Consider the following 17,805-nt stretch of genomic DNA (forward strand, 5'->3'; position numbering starts at 1 on the left):
TGTCCTTGGGTCCCTGCCAGCCTTTTTGGCTGCTAAGGATATTTTGGGGGTTACCTGTTGGTGCATGAAGAACTCCAGCAAATGCTGTTGATTTCATGGTTTCTTTCAGTTATTTCACTCCTTTCACATCTGACTCCACAAGCAGAGCTTTCAGAAATGCCAGACTTCTTAGGCAGCACTTTTCTGCATTTTCTTCTTATTCCTAACAGTCCCAGTGACACATTACCCCTTGCAACAATCAAGCCTTCCATCCTCAGCAGATGACAACCCCTTTTGTCTCACCCAAAACAAGGTAAAGAGTTCTGTGACCCTACTAACCAGCAGACTGCTTTATTCCCATAAACTAAGTTGCCTTCAAAATACCACAGGATTATTTGCCACTTCCAATTACAAACATGTGACTGCATTTAACCCCTATGCTTGGCAAAGGGAATATTTTGCATTAACAGTGATTAATGAGGGTTTAGGCTCAGCTAAAACCAGCTCAGTTAAGAAACATGGAAAAAAACAAACAACCCAGTGCAAGAACAGCAGCCAACTCCACACTGCATAGAGAACACCATTTTGGCAGCATCCAAAGGCCCAAAGTGCAGAAGCACTCACCCTATAAAAACCCACAAAAACTTCCATCTAGAAATGGATAAAAACACACAGTTTGCAAAGGCAACACTTGCTGTGGCTCTGGGCAGAGGCAGCTGCAAGTTTTACTCTTTATGAATACAACTGTGGATTATAGTTGCACATGAACATATTTATTTTTTTTTTAATGCAAGGCAGGTTTCAATATCAGCATCCAGATTATCAAAAGTTTGATAAAGGTAAAAACAAATCTATATGCTTTGATCTGGTTTACAAGATTGCAAAGCCAAACACTGGGACCAGGCTTGAAAACAGCATCTCTTGTCATACAATCAAAATATTTGACACACAGAACACAGCTCAATGCTTTTCAGGCTCATCAGCACAACACCCACTCTGTCAAAACTTCAGCATTTGAAGGTTTTCCTAGCTACAAATGAGAAACAGAAATTCAGCCATAATGACAAGTGCTTGCATCCTACAGACACTTATCTAGGGGCAAAAAAAAGCCAAAGGTGGTATTTTGGAGAGTCATTTGAGAGTGCAAGACCACCCTTACTAAAATATATATAAATTAGACTTTATACTTTGGCTAAGACTTCCAACAATTAGCAGATTTCTACAGACACTTCCCCTCAAACATTCTGACTTCCCTGTTGGGTAGGTACACAACTAGAGGAGCAGAACCTCACTACTTTATTTCCAAGTATTCCCAGATTGGAAGCCCTTTAAAATAATTTTTTTCTTCAGAGCCACTCTATTTTCAAGACACAGCTACAGCTTAGGAGTTAAGTCTTCTGAGATAAAAAGAACGAGAGATGCATCCTTCAAAGAGCAGGCCTTCATCACAGAGATTTCAGCACACCACCTTGGGTCAGTCAGCAGGGAGACTTTCAAAAGCCCTGTGTTCAGAAAGACAGGATGGTTTTGTGAATGATTTCAATGCACTCTCTGATTTCATCCTCCTTGATCACTAGGGGGGGTGCCAGCCGAATGATGTCCCCGTGCGTCGGTTTGGCCAGAAGCCCGTTGTCCCGGAGCCTCAAACACACCTTCCAGGCATCATAGTCTGCAATCCAAGGGAAAAAAGACAAAAATAAAATAATAATTTTTTTTAAAAGATAATTAAATTACAGCAGGAAAAGTAGGACAGTTGGAGCACATGGTTACAAGAGGGCCAGGTTGTAAATGGTGTTGCAAAGACGAAGTGTGTTCAGAAATGAACCCAAGATCTTTTGGGTTCCCTTTGGGTTCCCTTTGGGTGTCAAGAAGATGAGGCCACTCTTTTTGGTAGTGCCCAGTAAGAGGACAAGAAATAATGGGTTTAAGCTGGAACATTGGAAGTTCCACCTCAACAGGAGTAGAAACTTTTTTGACTGTGAGGGTGAGACAGCCCTGGCCCTGGCCCAGGCTGCCCAGAGATGTTGTGGAGTATCCTTCTCTGAAGAATTTCCAGTCCCACCTGGATGTGTTCCTGTGTGTCCTGCCCTGGGTGATCCTGCTGGGACAGGGAGGTTGTGTTGCGGCGAGCCTTCTCTCGGGGACACGGCTCTTTCCAGAGCTCTCTTGTCTTCCCTCTCCTCAGGCGTCTTCCTCTCTTCCCTTTCTGCTTCTGGGAGATGCCTTTTATTTTGCCCTTCAGCCCCGCCCATTTCTGGCTGGGGCAGGCCCTAATTATTGGGCACAGCTGGACAGCTGGGCCTAAGCTCCCAGTTCATTATCAGCAACACCTGAGGACTTGTGGTTTTCTCTACATTTCTCCCTCCCCCCCTTTTCTTTTTTTTTTTTTTTTTGAGGAGGGAAAATTCGGGCTCTTTAGCCTCTGTTAGCAGGAGATGAGGTCTCAAAACACCAGCTCAGCTTTCGCTGGTACTCGCCACCTCGGGATGCCTGGCCATGCAGAGGCTTCTCCGAGCATTCACCGCACCAGTCTTATCGCGTGTCCCTGGGGGCTCCGTTTCAGGACCGCACTGACTTGATGCGCACTCAGAGCTCCGCTTCAGCTTCAGCATTCCTCGGGCTTGAGTTCCGCACGCCAGCTCGCTGTGCCTTTCGAGCCTCGTTCTTCTCTCCTGCCTGGCTCGCCATTCCAGGCTGTTGTATCTTGCCGTGCTGGGCTTCTACTCCGAGCTCTTCACGCCGCCTACAGCATTCAAGCCTGGCCTTGTGGAGCTTTTCCCGTGGTTGCGTATTTGGAGCTCTTTATAGAGCGTCCCGCACCATCGTAGTGGCTCCATCTGACGTGGTTGCGTATTTCGAAGCTCTTTATATCGCCTTCCGCATTTAAGCCAGGCTTTGTAGAGCTTCCCGCAACCAACGTGGTCGTGTAGAGCTTCTTATATTACCTCAGCGTTCACGGCTGCTGTTGTTGCCCGCGTTCTCCACCAGTTGTTGCGGCGAGCCCTTCTCTCGGGGACACGGCTCTTTCCAGAGCTCTCTTGTCTTCCCTCTCCTCAGGCGTCTTCCTCTCTTCCCTTTCTGCTTCTAGGAGCATGCCTTTTATTTTGCCCTTCAGCCCCGCCCATTTCCGGCTGGGGCAGGCCCTAATTATTGGGCACACCTGGGCCTAAGCTCCCAGTTCATTATCAGCAACACCTGAGGACTTGTGGTTTTCTCTACAGGGTTGGACTGGGTGATCTCCAGAGGTCCCTTCCAACCCCCCACATTCTATGAGCCTATTACAGTGGTTGCACAGGAGCAGCTCCCCCAAATCTGCAGTAAACAGGCAAGACTGCTGCAAAACTGCAATTTGTCTGACAAGACACAAAGTTTGCCTCCAACACACCAAGTTTTGCACCTTCACAGCTGAATGCTTGACTTGGATGAAGCAATAAAGTTTAAAAAGTGAACCATGCAAAGGAGAGGAAAGAGAACACTGGGACAGGGCTTCAGATAAGGTTATGTTTGTGCCTGGATTCCAGTGCCTCACATGCATGCCTTAGGAAATTACAATTATTGTCTGCTCTGGCCTCTAAGATGATTGTTGGTTTAATTCAAGGTGTTAATCCCTAGAAATCTGTTTTCAGTCATTAGTTTTTTTCCTTCCTTGTACCCTTCAGCATTCACTGTACCCTTCTAACTATCCTGGAACAACCAACCTCAGCCAATCCTTCCACAAGCTGACAGAGAGTAGCTTGGGCAGTGGTGTGGCCAGGTTTCTAGAGGTGAGGAGACAAAAGGGTATTTCTTGGGAGATTGTTTCATCATCAGGTTTGAGCATTATCACATCATAAATAACTGCAATAATTAAAAAAAAAAAAAAAATCTTAATATTTAGTTAAATATCCCCTGGTTTTAATAGGGAACAGTCACATGAAAAAGTTTCCAGTAGGTACTACATTACTACAGATCTGATCCCAAATAAGATGCCTGTAAGCCAATCCCCTAATCACTAAGTTACTTTCAATTTCAGTTAAAATATATTTTTTTTCATGCTATGATTGTGCAGTTACATTTCCTTACCTTTGGTTTCCCGAATTACAATGGCATTTAGTAGTCCTTTTCCTCTCACAGAAGTTACAATATTAGATGGGGTCTTCATGAGCTCATTTCTTAGTATGTTACCCATTATTTCTGCATTTTTAGCCAACTCTTCCTCTTCAATTACCTAAAGGGAAGTCAGAGCTCCAGTCAGCCCAAGGGCACTGCATTAATTTTATGTACTGTGCTGGAATGACACTGCAGTTGCTGAGATACAAAAGCTGATGCCTCCAAAGTGTCACTGCAAAGGCTGCACACCCAAGCAGATCAGTGTTCAGTCTTTACTTATTCATGTTTACAGCAAACAATACTCTCTTTGACATTTTATTCTAAATTAACTGCTTTCTATTTACTGTTATCTACAAGTAAATGGTAAAACTCTGAAGACTCTTGATCTGCCCAGGTACACATATGGGTAATGATGAGGCTGAGAGACTTGTAGTTAGTTCTGCAGTCACAGAATAATTAAACTATGGACTCTAGACAAAATATTTTACTGTCTTCTGCTTGAGCTCCTGTAGCATCTGTGTGTTATCAGGCTCGCAGAGCAACAGCCTCTGCAATATGGTGTAGGAAAATTGGCTTGTTTTAAAATGTCTTTGTGTGAAATAACTGTGCCAAATTTGCAGAAGTTGAAACTTCCCCTAGACAGATCCTATTTTGGTCATTTACAACATTAAGACCATAAAATACACAGGATTAGGACAGAGAAAAAGGCTTTAGAATTTGTTTGGTGACCAATGCAAACAACCACTGCCAGTGCTGAGTCTTCCTTAAAGCTAGATTTCAACTTCTAGCATAACAAATTGTATCAGTTATTGAAGCAAAGATCATGGGTCAGCATGCCACCCTTTTTCCTTTGGGATCTGAATGTTTGTTTAGAGCACACAAACCTCCAGTGCTGCCATGGCAACACGACAAGCCAGTGGGTTCCCTCCATATGTAGATCCATGTTCACCAGGCTTAATGGTCAGCATGATTTCATCATCACAGAGAACTGCAGAGACCTAAGGAGGGGAGGAAGGACAAACAGTTCATGGACACACATCTTTAGAACAGTGAATTAAAACCTGTCTGAAGCAAACTTTTCTCCAGGGCCCAGGAAAGGATAAATTTCAGTGCCTGGTGATAAATGATTTTTACATTCCCAACTCTGAAGCACATCTGAAAATCACCTTAATCAGCTTAATCTCTTAAATGCACTCAGCTATGCTGGTAACATCTAACTACAGCTGAGGGGCATTTCTCCAAACTGAGTATAATTTCCAGAGTTCAGGCTTCAATACTCTGTTTAACAACTCAGAAATAGCTTCAATGGGCCAAAATAAGCTCCGGGCAGGTTGTAACTCCCAGCCTAATCAGCAGGAATTTAAGTCACTCCAAAGAGGATAACATCAGTCATGTGGGATGCCAAACAAGTGAAATAATGTCAGTTGTACAGAAATAGCTTTATAATATATGTTAAAGACATTAGTTGGTTTGTTTTTCCCTTTAGAGAATTCATTTAAAATATCCATCACAGCAAGAGTGGGATAAATTGGTCTCCAGAGAGAGTACAAAAGAGTAACCAGTAATTCTAGAATGAAAAGCTGGCCACTGGCCACTTATTTTCCAGACAGGACAAGACCAAAGTGAAGAAAACAGATATAAAAAAAACTATTCAATTCGAGGGCCAAAATACCTAAAAACTATTTAGACTGTCAGTGTTAATTATTTTAAAACCATTAATCAATGCAGGGATACTCACAGGATACAAACCACCAGAAAGGGCCTTTCCAAGAAGAATTATATCAGGCCTCACATTTTCATGGTCAACAGCAAGCATCTTCCCTGTTCTGGCTAAACCAGTCTGGATTTCATCAGCAATAAACAGAACCTTTGTAGAGACAAAAAGAGGCAAAATCCACACATAAGAGAATTCCTTTACCTCCTCTACACCTCCTGGAGACAAACATCCTCCATGAAATGGGAACATGCTGTCCTCTCTCCACCCCTATCTTTTTAGCACATTTTTTTCTATGTAAGGAATAATCCACACAGGGTTGGATTATTCCAACCAAACTCCATTTCCAATTTAACAAGGAGTGGGGTTTCCAAAAAGTGAGGCTTAGTTTGCCTTTACTCCCAGTGCAGCATTCATACACCAACTTCTGGAAGCTTCTGAAAAATGCCACCTTAGCAACTCTGCAGGTTTTGCAGTCTGATGTCCATGTGTCTAAATAATTCTGAGAACAAAATCCTAATTTTAAATCTTGTTTTCCTAAAATGTGCTGTTGTCCCAAGCTAATATTTGTAAAGTCACTCATTTTTTGAGGCAATTATCAAGCCAATTATGAAGGCAACTTTATTAATTATATGTCAATACCTTCACCCAAGGGTATAAAAGGATTTATGGGTAGCACTTTCAAATTAAGAACCAGAATTCTAACTGGAGCTGAGACCACTGATTTTTAAATCAGACAGGCATAAAACCCTGTAAATCAGCAGGCATTTTTTGTTGTTTCCCTCACACTCACAAAAGACATGGCCTGAGCCTGTGGGAGACCAAACTGGTCCTGGAATATGGCAGCAAAGCAGCCACCTGTGAGATGCAGCAGTACCCAAAGACAACTGAAGGACATGGAACAGCTTTCCACAGACTCCAGATGCAAATCTGCACTAGCACAGAATACAAACTCCACTCCATTTTCAAAGTTAAGTGTTTCTTAGTAGAACTCAGGCAGAACCTAATCTTCAGGAGTCAGGAATGTGGTATGAAACAGTTGAGAAAACGCTGTAAAAGCAAAACTGTAGGACCTCTGCTCTTCAGAGGTCTTAAAAAATATTCATAAGCAGATGACCATTCTCTTCAGTGTTCCATTCTGAGTCTCATTGCTGTTACTAACTCTTGGTAGCACTTGTGCCCTCCAGCAACAAGGTCCCTTTATAGCCATGGTAGAACCACACCAGTAACAAGCTCCTGGCCCATGAAACTTTTAAGATGAAAAAGGAATTAAAAGAAGTTAGTTTAAAATGAATGCAGCTTCAAGAACATTCATTAGAAAGTTAAATCAGTGAAAGCAGTAAGAAACAGTGAAAAACATACACTGCTAAGAGGTACTTCCTGCTAAGGTATTGCCAGGAAATAGGAGTATCCCTTCCCTATTCCACTGAAAGCAAAGGAAATTATTAAATAGTACATGAAGTCTTCAACCTTGCATTCAAGGATGACCTTACAAGATATGCCAGTAAACTCAGTGTGTAATGTTCAAGCCACCTTGTTACTCACATTGTGTTTTGTGCAGAGGTCCCTCACTCCTGTGAGATAACCTGTGTCAGGGACAACCACACCTGCTTCACCCTGGATTGGTTCAACCATGAAAGCTGCAACGTTGGGATCTTGAAGGGCCCGCTGTAAAAATGGAAAGACAAAAAGAAAGAAAGAAAGAAAGAAAGAAAAACCCATATTTTTAGTCAGGTCACATTTAGAAAGTATGGAGATGGACACATACAGCAGAGTCCAGCTCTAAGCATGGTGTTCTGCCTCAAGTGCTGAGAACAGTATTCATGTCAGGCAGTTATCCCTGAGTGCCATTTCATTCCTGACCCAGAAGCAATTAAAAATTGCAAACCCAGATAAGCAGGTTATGGGATCAGATCAGAAATGACCTCAGAAATACACTCAGTTTTGCATTACCACATACAAGACAAACAATTGCTCAACATTCCACTCAAGCAAAAACGAACGGAGCCTCTCCAGAAGAATTTTGTCACCTTAAAGCAAAGTCCACAGCCACATTCTTGCACCACCAAGTTCTGAAAGGTCTAGAAATCCACGAGACTCAAGAGATGTAATGGTTCCCAGCATGAATTTACTACATCTTTTCTCAGTAGTGCCTCATAAACAAAATAAATAAATAAATTCAGTTATCAGTCTGAGGGCCATGGATCTCAGTTTCAGGCCCCTGGAGCACATTCAAAGCCTCAATTAAGTTCATAGAATCATCAACTAAACGACTGAGTGTCTTGAAGCCCTTTTTAATTGTCTTGGTACTTCTTCCATTAATGTCATCACTGCCAGCCTGGACTACCAACAGTGGATAATAATCAGAGGGCTGAATTAGCTGGGGGAGTCTCCTACTGAAATCCCTCACCCGGGCCCCAGGAAAGCAGCAGAGCTCCCTGTGGGATGGGTCCAGTCGACATACAGGGCCCTCAGTTCCCCTCAGAAGGGAGTCACCAACTACAACCACCCTTCTTTTTTTCTTTGTAGCTGTAGTTGTAATCCGTTTGGTAGACGAGGGGTGAACAGGAGACCTTCCAGACAGATCTTCCTCTTGTCTGTCCTCTGCCTGATTCTCTTGAGTCCAGGGCCTCATATCTGTTCTCTAAGGGCACCTGGGGGGATGGTGGGGGTTGGGAGGGGATTCTTTTGCCTCTCTGATGAGGGACCTATTTCCATTCCCTCCCATCCACCTGGTTTGCTCCAACTGCCTGATGGCAGGAGGGGCAGGGCTTCACTGTCTCCTTCTGGACTTCTTCTGGGTTAGAAAGGGTGTGACTCCACCAGTCAATTTCCCTTTCACTGTCCCTAGTACTTCTTAGTCTCTCTACCTCCTCCTTGAGCTCTGCCACCAGGCACAGCAAGTCATTCACCTGCTGGCATTGCACACAGACCCCACTCAAACTGTCCTCTGGTGCTAACACAAGGCTCAGACACTCCACACAGCCAGAGGCCTCAACAGCTACGTCCCTCTTGCTGTCCCTTTTCAGGGGTTCCGTCTGTGTGGACACACCCTGCATCTTAACAGCAACAAGTTTTGCTTTTTTGGAGACCGTTGCTCCTTCAAGAGAGCTGGGAGGTGGCTGTGACCCTCCTGCTTGCCCTGCGTGCGCTAACTGCCTTGCGAACTGCCGTGCCCCGTTCCTGTTTCCCTGCTCCTGTTACTGCCTCACTAACTGCCATGCCCCCTCCCTGTTTGCCTGATCCTGTTACTGCCTCGTGAACTGCTGTGCCCCGTTCCTCTTTGCCTGCTCCTGTTCCCCACGCTCAGGGTTGCCGGCGCTCCTCACAGCCCTTTCTATCCCTCTGAGCAGTGCTGGGTGCCACTCCCTTATCGCCTCATTGATTGGCCTCACCTGAGAGCACCAGCAGAAGGTGGGCAGCTCCACGCAGCCCTTTCTATCCCTCTGGGCAGTGCTGGGTGCCACTCCCTTATCAGCTGATTGGCCTCACCTGAGACCCCCAGCAGAAGGTGGGGCAGTTCTTGGCAGTCCTTTCTATCCCTCTGGGCAGTGCTGGGTGCCACCCCCCTATCACCCGATTGATTGGCCTCACCTGAGAGCACCAGCAGAAGGGGGGCAGCTCTTTGATGCCCTTCCTATCCCTCTGGGCAGTGCTGGGTGCCACTCCCTTATCAGCTGATTGGCCTCACCTGAGAGCACCAGCAGAAGGTGGGCAGCTCCACACAGCCCTTTCTATCCCTCTGGGCAGTGCTGGGTGTTGCCCCCTTATCAGCTGATTGATTGGCCTCACCTGAGAACACCAGCAGAAGGTTGCCTGAAAGCCACTAAATGCTTACAGACCTTTCACAATGGGCAGGCAGCCTTACACAGCCTCAAATCTGAGTAAGTTTTTCCACACTGGGACTCTAATCCACTGAAAGACCTTTGTTACCTCTAGTCAACCTCCCAGGAGGCCAAGCATCCCTGTTCTCTAAACCTTCCAACCTCTGCCCACGAGTCACTTGCACTAAGCAGCCCCAAAAGGCACAGAGGATTAATCAGCTTTTCACTCCTGGAGACAATGGATACAGGTGATGGAGAAGTAGCAATGGGAATATTTCTAGTGCTTCAGGACTATCTGTGTTTGGCTGGAACCCTCTTGTCTCCCAAGTCCCAAGCCCAGCACCCTACGGATGCCACCAAGAACCATCTACCCTTTAATACCTAATCCCACAGTATAAGGTTGGCAAATTTTAGTCTGAATAAGATTAACCCTCTCCAACAGCTGGACAAGATGCACCTAAGAAAACATGGGAAATAGCAGAATCACCAGTAGCTTAAGCAAAACACCAGCCTAGCATGGTTTTAAGGATGTTGTGAAACTGGAAAGACTTGTTTGCAACTCCAGTGCATCCCACTCATCTGGTCATTGGAGAATGCACAGCATTTCTGAGGTAAGTAGGTAAAGTTAGGGGTTTCAGAACGCAATTCCTGACTTTGGAATGTTTTCTATTGCTCTAAATTCCCTTACAGTTTATTTCCTGCTCTGTTTTTGTACCTTAAACATCTTAGTGATGTGGTAAACAAAACTGATCAAGTGGTTTTCCTTTTACATCCTAAAGTAAAGCTGAAAATCCAAACCAAAGCAGAATCTACACACATCCCCTATACATAATCATAGCATATACAGTCCTGATCTATGCCTAGATACATGTATCTTCATGCCAAAGCAGATATTTCAAAGGATAAACTTCTGACCTTCCTGCCTTGCTATTTACCAAAGAGACCCTGTGAAATGATGGCTCAGAAAAGAACTAAAATTGCCAAATACCTCCAGGGCTGGTAGGTCATTGTATGGGATCAGTTCAAAGCCTGGCATAAAGGGTCCAAACCCATCGTAGCTGGATGGGTCAGTAGAGCTGGAGATAGCAGACATGGTTCTGCCCCAGAAGTTGCCAGCTGAAAAAAAAATTAAAAACAAAACAAAAAAGAGTTGTGCTTAATGCTAAAATCTGCAGAAGAAAATCACTAGCAGGGAAAGTCTAAGAGGGAAGCAGGCTTAACCCAAATGTGTAATCCATGGGAGGGGTGGCAGCAATTCAAGGAATTTATTCAGAAGAAACAAATATAAAAAACAACCAGTGAGGAATAAAAAGATTCTGCACTTTAACACCCAAGCAGTGGTTACAAAAACATGGAGGGCTGAAAGCACTTTCCATGTGACTTCAAGCACTTGTTAATTTTTGACAACTAAAAGGGTTAAGTGGTACAAATAAGTTCCAGTTTATATAATCAACTATTGTTTCTAAAGCTTTATGAACCACCTTATTAACCATGGGTTCCTTCCTGGACTTAAATTCATCCTTGCAAAACCAAACATTACCAGCAGCTCCTGACAAAGCACAGCTAGAATTTATTGTAACTATTTAAGTGTAAAAGAAAATAGCCCAAAGCATCACAAAATATTAAGTCAACAGGACATATTTAAGACTGAACTTCACAATTTAGAAGGAAGCAGTCAGTGAACCTTAAGGGATTATCAGATATGTATCAACATATAACATATATATGTTATATATAAGATATATAACAACATAACCTGTTAAAATAATTGCATAAACTATTAAAATGTCAGAGACTTCAGGAGACCTGATACAGTGAAGACTGAAACAATAAAAATACTGCAAAGTAATCACCCCAGCTATAGAAGAAAAACAGAATGCTACAGCCAGGGTCTGGAGCTCTCTTCCTCCTTGATCCCTCACCTTGGAAAACACACTTTACATACCTGCAAAAATAATTTTGGCTTTGTATTTTGGGACTCCTTTCACAGTGTATGCCCATTTCCGAGCCAATTTACAGGCAGTTTCTCCAGCTTCCACTCCTAAAGCATCAAGAAACAGCATTACCACCCATGTCCATGAGACAAACCATTGGTGCAGTACCAAAACCATTGAATCTCACAGACAATAAATAAAATAGAAATAAAAAATATTTTTTTTACCTGTGTTCATGGGAAGAACTTTGTTATAATTGAACATTTTGGCAACAAGCTCCTCATATTCCCCAAGGACATCGTTGTAGAATGCTCTGGATGTGAGGGTCAGCTTTTCAGACTGAGCTTTCAGAGCATCCACTATTTTTGGGTGACAGTGGCCTTGATTAACAGCACTGTAAGCACTCAGAAAGTCAAAATACTTTCTACCTTCAACATCCCACACATAAACACCTAGGAAAACAAAGGTGTGGTCAATGCACAGACATACTAAATGGTAGAAGATAAGAGCTACAACACAACATGGTCAGACATAAATGGTAATCTCACTATCTTTAGGGAACATCTGGAAGACCCAATAATTAGGAAATAATCAGGTGGCAGGGAGGGTACAGCTCAAATAAATGCCCAAGGAGGAATGAAGAAGCACTTCTCATATAAACCTGCCATGCCACTAAGTTTGTAAGTAATATGACAATAATACTTCCCCTTCAAACCCCTGCCTTGGGTTCTAAGAAGTAGATGGAGAAGAATAATTTTGTAAGAGAACTGAAAAGAATTGTAGATCATAAAAGAAAGAACAAAACCAAGTAAACCCAAACAGTCTCAAAACTTGAGAGACTGACATTATGTCAAACTGATGTAGAAAAACTAGAGGATCACTATGCTGATTTCAATATAAAATCATACAATTAAATCTGCAGAGCACAAAGGACCCTCCAACATCATCAGAGATCAGAATAAATGTAAATTAAACAATTATACAGCAACAGTACACATGGACTTGAATAGGGCTTCAGTGCACCTTTTCATGTTCACATTAACATTAAGCTTCTCCACAAAAGGTAACAGAAGAAGCAAAGTTGCTTAAAATTTTCTTACTGGGTTACTCTTAATTATTAAGATAATCAGAACTTAGAACTCTTCCAGATAAATCATTTTAGAGAGAGGACAATTTTATCAGGTAGCCTTATAAATACCAATTTAGCCCTCTAACCAGCAAATTAGTATTTATTTCATCAATTATCTCAACCCCACCCCCCCCAAAAAAAAAAAAAACCAAACCCCAGAGGTTCAGAAATTGCTTAGGTCAAGATCACTGTGTCATGATTCCATGTAAAAACACACACCCAGGGAAAACTAAATAAAATACCTTTTCCTCTTTCCAAAGCCACAGGCAGGGGGTGGTAGTTGTGGGCACCATATTTAGCCTCACGTTCAAATATGTATTCAGAGGAGGCAGAGCCCTGAAGGGTTTTTTTTGGAGCAACTGAGGCAGCAGAACTCAGGGAAGCCTGAGCACCTCGACAGAGAGCAGCAAGGCTCTGAGGGTGGGTGAGCTTGGAGAACATGACTGACTTCAGGGAAGCTGCTGCAGATCTAGGGGAGGAAAAAGAAAAGAAAAAAAATTAATCATGAGTACTAAGTATACTTCAGAAGAAATGCATGACACTAATGAAGTGTTTTTCCTGCCAGGATTACAGGTTACTCAACTCTGCAATTCAGTCAAGGAGCCTGTATACAAGAAGTAGAAATAAATGTGGTTCTAATCTCAAATAAGTGTTTTTTTCCTATTTTAGCATATGTTCACAGTAATGAATAGAAAATTAAAATGTGTGACTTGCCAAGTCTCTGCCAAGTCACACAATTTTTCCTCTAAGGGTTCTTTTTTCATTGTGCCTTAGATCGTGTCTCGATAAATTCATACAAACTACAATAAACTTATCAAACTTCTGGTGCTATTAAATTACCTTTCCTCTGACAAAGATGTCCATAAGACAAACCTTATCACAAAATCAGAAAGCAAATAAAGCAAATAATACAGAACCAGAAAGAAGCACCTGACCCAAATGATGTTAGTTAAAGAATATTATCAGATTTGGGTAATTTTAGCTGAGGTCAGCTTTAAGAAGCAAAATCTGTGACTTTTTATATAAATTGCATTCTTGATTATACAATGTTGCCAGCCACACAGAAAGCTTTCACTGTTAGTAGCATTTTAAGACCATTAAAAAAATAAATATTAAGAATAACACTATGTCAGATGTTAATGATCATTATAGAACCCTGTCTTCTTTTAGTCAAAATTTCTCCTGAATGTAAAAATTCTGCTAAAAATCTAAGGAAAACCTGAGGGTAGAATTTTGTGAGACAAATGCACTTGTGTTTCCTCCCTGTGGATTCACCTCAGTCAACACAAAGCTCTGCAATAATCCTGAGCAGGGAAACTGAGCTGGCATTTCCAAAGCAACTGGAGCAAACTTTCCTGAGAGCACAGAAAAGTGGGGACAGCAGAAAGCCACACGAGGGCTTTAGCAAGAGTTCTCCAGGCCTGAGTTTCTGGTCTTGCAGAACATCCCATGTATAAAAGGACCAAAAAAGGAAGGACAAAGGCTGCAGTGACAAGTACTCTGATCACCAGGTGCAGCCTCCTTTGTAACCTACTCCAAGGCAAAGCAAAAAGCTGAGTAACCTCAACACAAGAAAAGCAAAACTTAAAATATACCCCTGAAATACCAACAGGGGGAGGCAGGGATGGTTTAGACAGGGGTGCAACTGTCATCTCAGGCTGCTTGCAGAGGCAGAAGGATTAAATCATGGATTTGTTTTTCATTTCTTCTGGAAAAGGTCTGCAGAGGGGATGGGACACCTTAAACAGAGACATTTCTTTCACAGACTCCTCAGATGTTACACTGCTGCTCCTCACTTCTCAGCAACACCAGAAGACTCCTCTGCATCTACTGAAACCACCCAGGCCACACAAGTCCTTTGGATCCTGTTCCAGCAAGAGGTGATGAGAAACTTCTTAACTCTGGGCACTTTGCCAGCTATCATCAACGCTGTTAAAAATTAGTCACTGGTGTTGATAATTTTCAAGACCATTATTCCAAGATTTTGCAAGTAAAAAAGACAAATCCTTCTCTTCTTGAGAACAGCTTTTCACAGAAACTCAGCTCAGCTGCACCACTCAAGATTACAGCTTGCTGAACTCCTCCAGTTCACTGAGTCTTTGATACCCTGTCCCCTGGCACAGCTCATGGCAGAGCAGCTAATTCTATCACAAGCTTCTGTATTGCTGGAAACTTTCCAGGCATTCCTGAAATGAAAGCTGCAAAGAAATGAAACTCTCACCAGCCCTGAGAGTCCTACCTTTCTGCATGAAGAATTACAAACCCCTAGTTTGAGGGTCTTCTTTTACTTCTTTCAGGCTGGAAAATCTTCACTAGAAGCTTTTAAAAGGCCTTTGCCATCCATGAGGAGAAAAGTCCTGCAAACTGTGCTACTGAGGAGACATCATATTAGCTGAGGCATGGGAGGTTACATGGAATAGGGCTGAGTGAAGCTGGGAATTATGGATGCATCTGGAGTTAAAAGATGAAGAAAAATTTGGGTTTGATGAGCAAGACAAGATGAACAGAAATTCCAGAAAAGAGGAGGGGGGGAAAAAAAAGCCACAAAGACAAAACAAACAAAAAACCCCAAACCTGAAAGCTTATTACCAGCCTTGAGGAAGTGAGAAATATGACCATGCCCTGCAGCATGCAGTGCTGGAATCAGAAGGCAGGGCTTTTCCCCAAGTAGAAAAGGTCTTGCATCAGCATAGAAGAGCTACTCAAAGCACAGCTGTAAAACAGATTTGAATAACTTCACTCAACTGCTGAGCAAGCCAGAGCACTGTGCCTGCAGACCCCACAGCTAAAATAAAAGGTGTCAGGGACCCAGTCCCCAGCATACACTGAAACAGACCCCGAGGTAAATGGTGGGTATTATCACACAGATGAAAACCACTCAGCGTCCTGCTGATAGAACACACAAGAACCCTGCCACCCTGTGCCACCTGAACACGAAGGGGAGGAAGAGTACAAGAGGACAAACTACAGCAGGAGGGATGCCAGCCTGGACGTGCCAAACCACCTTTCCACGTCAGAAACCGCTCAGGACCCTGACTGGCAGAGCAGAGTGACCCAGAAGCCCAGGGATAAAACCCAGGAACCTTCTCACCATCCCAAGGCACAGATGCCACCCTCGGGCCACCACCACCACGGAGGGGCACAGAGGGGAAGGCGCCTCTCGGCCTCCAGAGCCCCCGGGGAGCGGCTGTCCCAGCCCCGGCTCCCCGCACAACGAGGGCAGACTGTGCCCGAGCCCCGGCCTCTCAGCGACTCCATCCCCCTTTGCTACTCCGTACCCCTCCACCTCGCCTTATCCCGGGAAGCAGCCGCCGAACGGGGCAGCCCGACCCCTCCCGTTGCCTTGGCAACGGGGCCTGGCTGCGGCCTTGCCCGCGGGGCGGGGCCGGGCCGCGCCCTCACAGCCGCGGGAGAAAACCCGGGGCAAGGCGATCCCGTGGGAGGCAAGAATCTCCCCCAAGGCCCGTCCCTGCTGTCCCCGTCCCTGCTGTCCCCATCGCTCTGTACCCGCCGGTCACCGCCTCCGCTGCCGCTGCTGCTGCTTCCCGGCCCGGAGCCCGCGGCGAAAAGGCGGGGGGGGCCGCGCCGCAGCTGTCACCGCTCCCCGTCCCGCCCCGCCCCTCTCCGCCGATTGGCTGCCGGAGCAAAGGGACCTCCTCCCCGCCCACGCCCCCTTCTCCCATTGGTCAGAACGCTCCCCTTCGGGCGGCACACCCCGCCGATCAACCAATCAAAATGGAGCCCCTCCACCAAGCCCCGCCCCCCGGGCAGTGGCTCGCTGCCCTCAGCACCGCCCCGCTCCCGCCTCAGCCTCAGCGCTTCCCTCGGGACCGGGTCGGGACCGGGTCGGGACCGGGTCGGGACCGGGTCGGGACCGGGTCGGGACCGGGGGGACAATTTTTGCAGCTGTATCACCGCCCTCCCCTGTCCGGGCTGAAGCCCTTAGCCTTGCCGGTTCAGCGGGCCGAGCCCCGCGGCTGTTCCTGCGTGGCAGCAGCCCGCCCTTGGCCGCACTTCTCCTCCTTCTGGGAAAAGGCTGTAAAAATAAATAAATAGATAAATAAATAAAATGGGTAGGGACTGGGAAAGAAATCGACAGCAATGGGAAGGCTGTGGGATGGTTGTGGTGACTCCCGGAGGCTGCTGCTCATCGTCCCGTGGCCTCCGTGGAGGGCGGAGGTGGCTGCGGGTCCTTGGTGCTGGGAGTTTTAGGAGAGGTGGGGATGGGGAGAGCCAGTCCTGTCCTTACTGCTCTGAAACTTACCAAAAAAAATAAAAAATATATAAAAATAATAGGGATTCATGGCGTTCTCTCATGGATTGATTCCTCACAGGGCTCCTGTGCCGAGCGTCTGCAGCCTGCGTGTAGAATTCAGCTCCGTGGTTCCTCCGTGGAATGGTCTCACCCGTGGGATGGCATTGCTGGAGTTCTGATCTGCTCCTGCCTTCTGGAGACAGGGAGAGAGGTGTGAGAGAGGCCCTGGTGTGTTCCCAGCTGGAGCTGGAGCTGGGAGCAGGGAGGTGAGGAGGACCCGGCTGGAACCAGCACAGCCCTGACCTTTCCCCAGGCTGAATTAGACTTGGACAGCAAGTTTTTAACCAGAAAATCTGGATATTCACAAGGAAGCGTGGGGTGGGGTTGAGAGATCCCTGCCAGTTCTAATCCAAAAGGCAAACACTGAGAGTATTTCACTTTTTATCTTACCCACCTCACTAGGAGGGGGAAAAAAAAAACTTAAAAACTCAGTCTTGGCAGCAAGAGCTTCTGGGTGCCTCTTTTTACTCATGAGCTGGCCCAACAGCTTTATCAATGCTGGAAAATAATTTATTTTTTCCACAAGGAAAACACAGCATCTTAGGTTGACAGCACAGAAAATTTGCATATCTTCCCCACACTAAGGCAACCCAACGCTTGAAAATATTCCTGAATCTTGTCATATCTTCTAAGCAAATTGCTCAAACTTTGGATGTGGCACTGCTTATGCATTTGGAGATCAGTGCCCTCAGAGAAAATCTTCCCAGTGTGCAGTCAGCTTGATGCAAAAAATTGGTTGGGAGCAGAGCAGATGACACTGTGCTCTTTATGAGCACCCAGAGAGCTCATTTATTAATGCTGATATATTAATGTCTCTTATT

At 44.9% G+C, this 17,805-nt stretch overlaps 1 protein-coding gene across 3 annotated transcripts; it reads right to left on the reverse strand.

Annotated features, from left to right (window-relative positions):
• Positions 1-751: 751 nt before the first annotated feature.
• Positions 752-16,290, reverse strand: OAT (ornithine aminotransferase). Of its 3 annotated transcripts, none has more exons than XM_071749649.1 (11): positions 16,177-16,273; positions 15,259-15,382; positions 12,912-13,138; positions 11,768-11,992; positions 11,552-11,647; positions 10,595-10,722; positions 7,328-7,450; positions 5,807-5,935; positions 4,953-5,066; positions 4,042-4,186; positions 752-1,648 (listed from the first exon to the last, which is right to left on the reverse strand). In XM_071749649.1, the coding sequence occupies exons 3-11, from the start codon at positions 13,108-13,110 to the stop codon at positions 1,488-1,490; spliced, it is 1,320 nt and encodes a 439-aa protein (XP_071605750.1). In that variant the 5' UTR covers positions 13,111-13,138; positions 15,259-15,382; positions 16,177-16,273; the 3' UTR covers positions 752-1,487. The 3 variants fall into 3 exon arrangements, with proteins under 3 accessions (XP_071605750.1, XP_071605751.1, XP_071605749.1); XM_071749650.1 differs by having other exon boundaries at positions 15,244-15,382; positions 16,177-16,260; XM_071749648.1 differs by lacking the exon at positions 15,259-15,382 and having other exon boundaries at positions 16,177-16,290.
• Between the last annotated feature and the right edge of the window lie 1,515 nt (positions 16,291-17,805).

The sequence above is a fragment of the Heliangelus exortis genome, chromosome 7 (assembly GCF_036169615.1).
Source record: "Heliangelus exortis chromosome 7, bHelExo1.hap1, whole genome shotgun sequence".
Taxonomy (NCBI): domain Eukaryota; kingdom Metazoa; phylum Chordata; class Aves; order Apodiformes; family Trochilidae; genus Heliangelus; species Heliangelus exortis.

Coding starts and splice junctions, on each gene's coding strand:
- OAT (XM_071749648.1), bottom strand. CDS start 13,110: ATGTTCTCCAAGCTCACCCACCCTCAGAGCCTTGCTGCTCTCTGTCGA. Junction 10,723..11,551: donor AGCCAAAATTATTTTTGCAG/GTATGTAAAGTG, acceptor TTTTTTTTTCAG/CTGGCAACTTCTGGGGCAGA. Junction 7,451..10,594: donor ATGACCTACCAGCCCTGGAG/GTATTTGGCAAT, acceptor CCATTTTTACAG/CGGGCCCTTCAAGATCCCAA.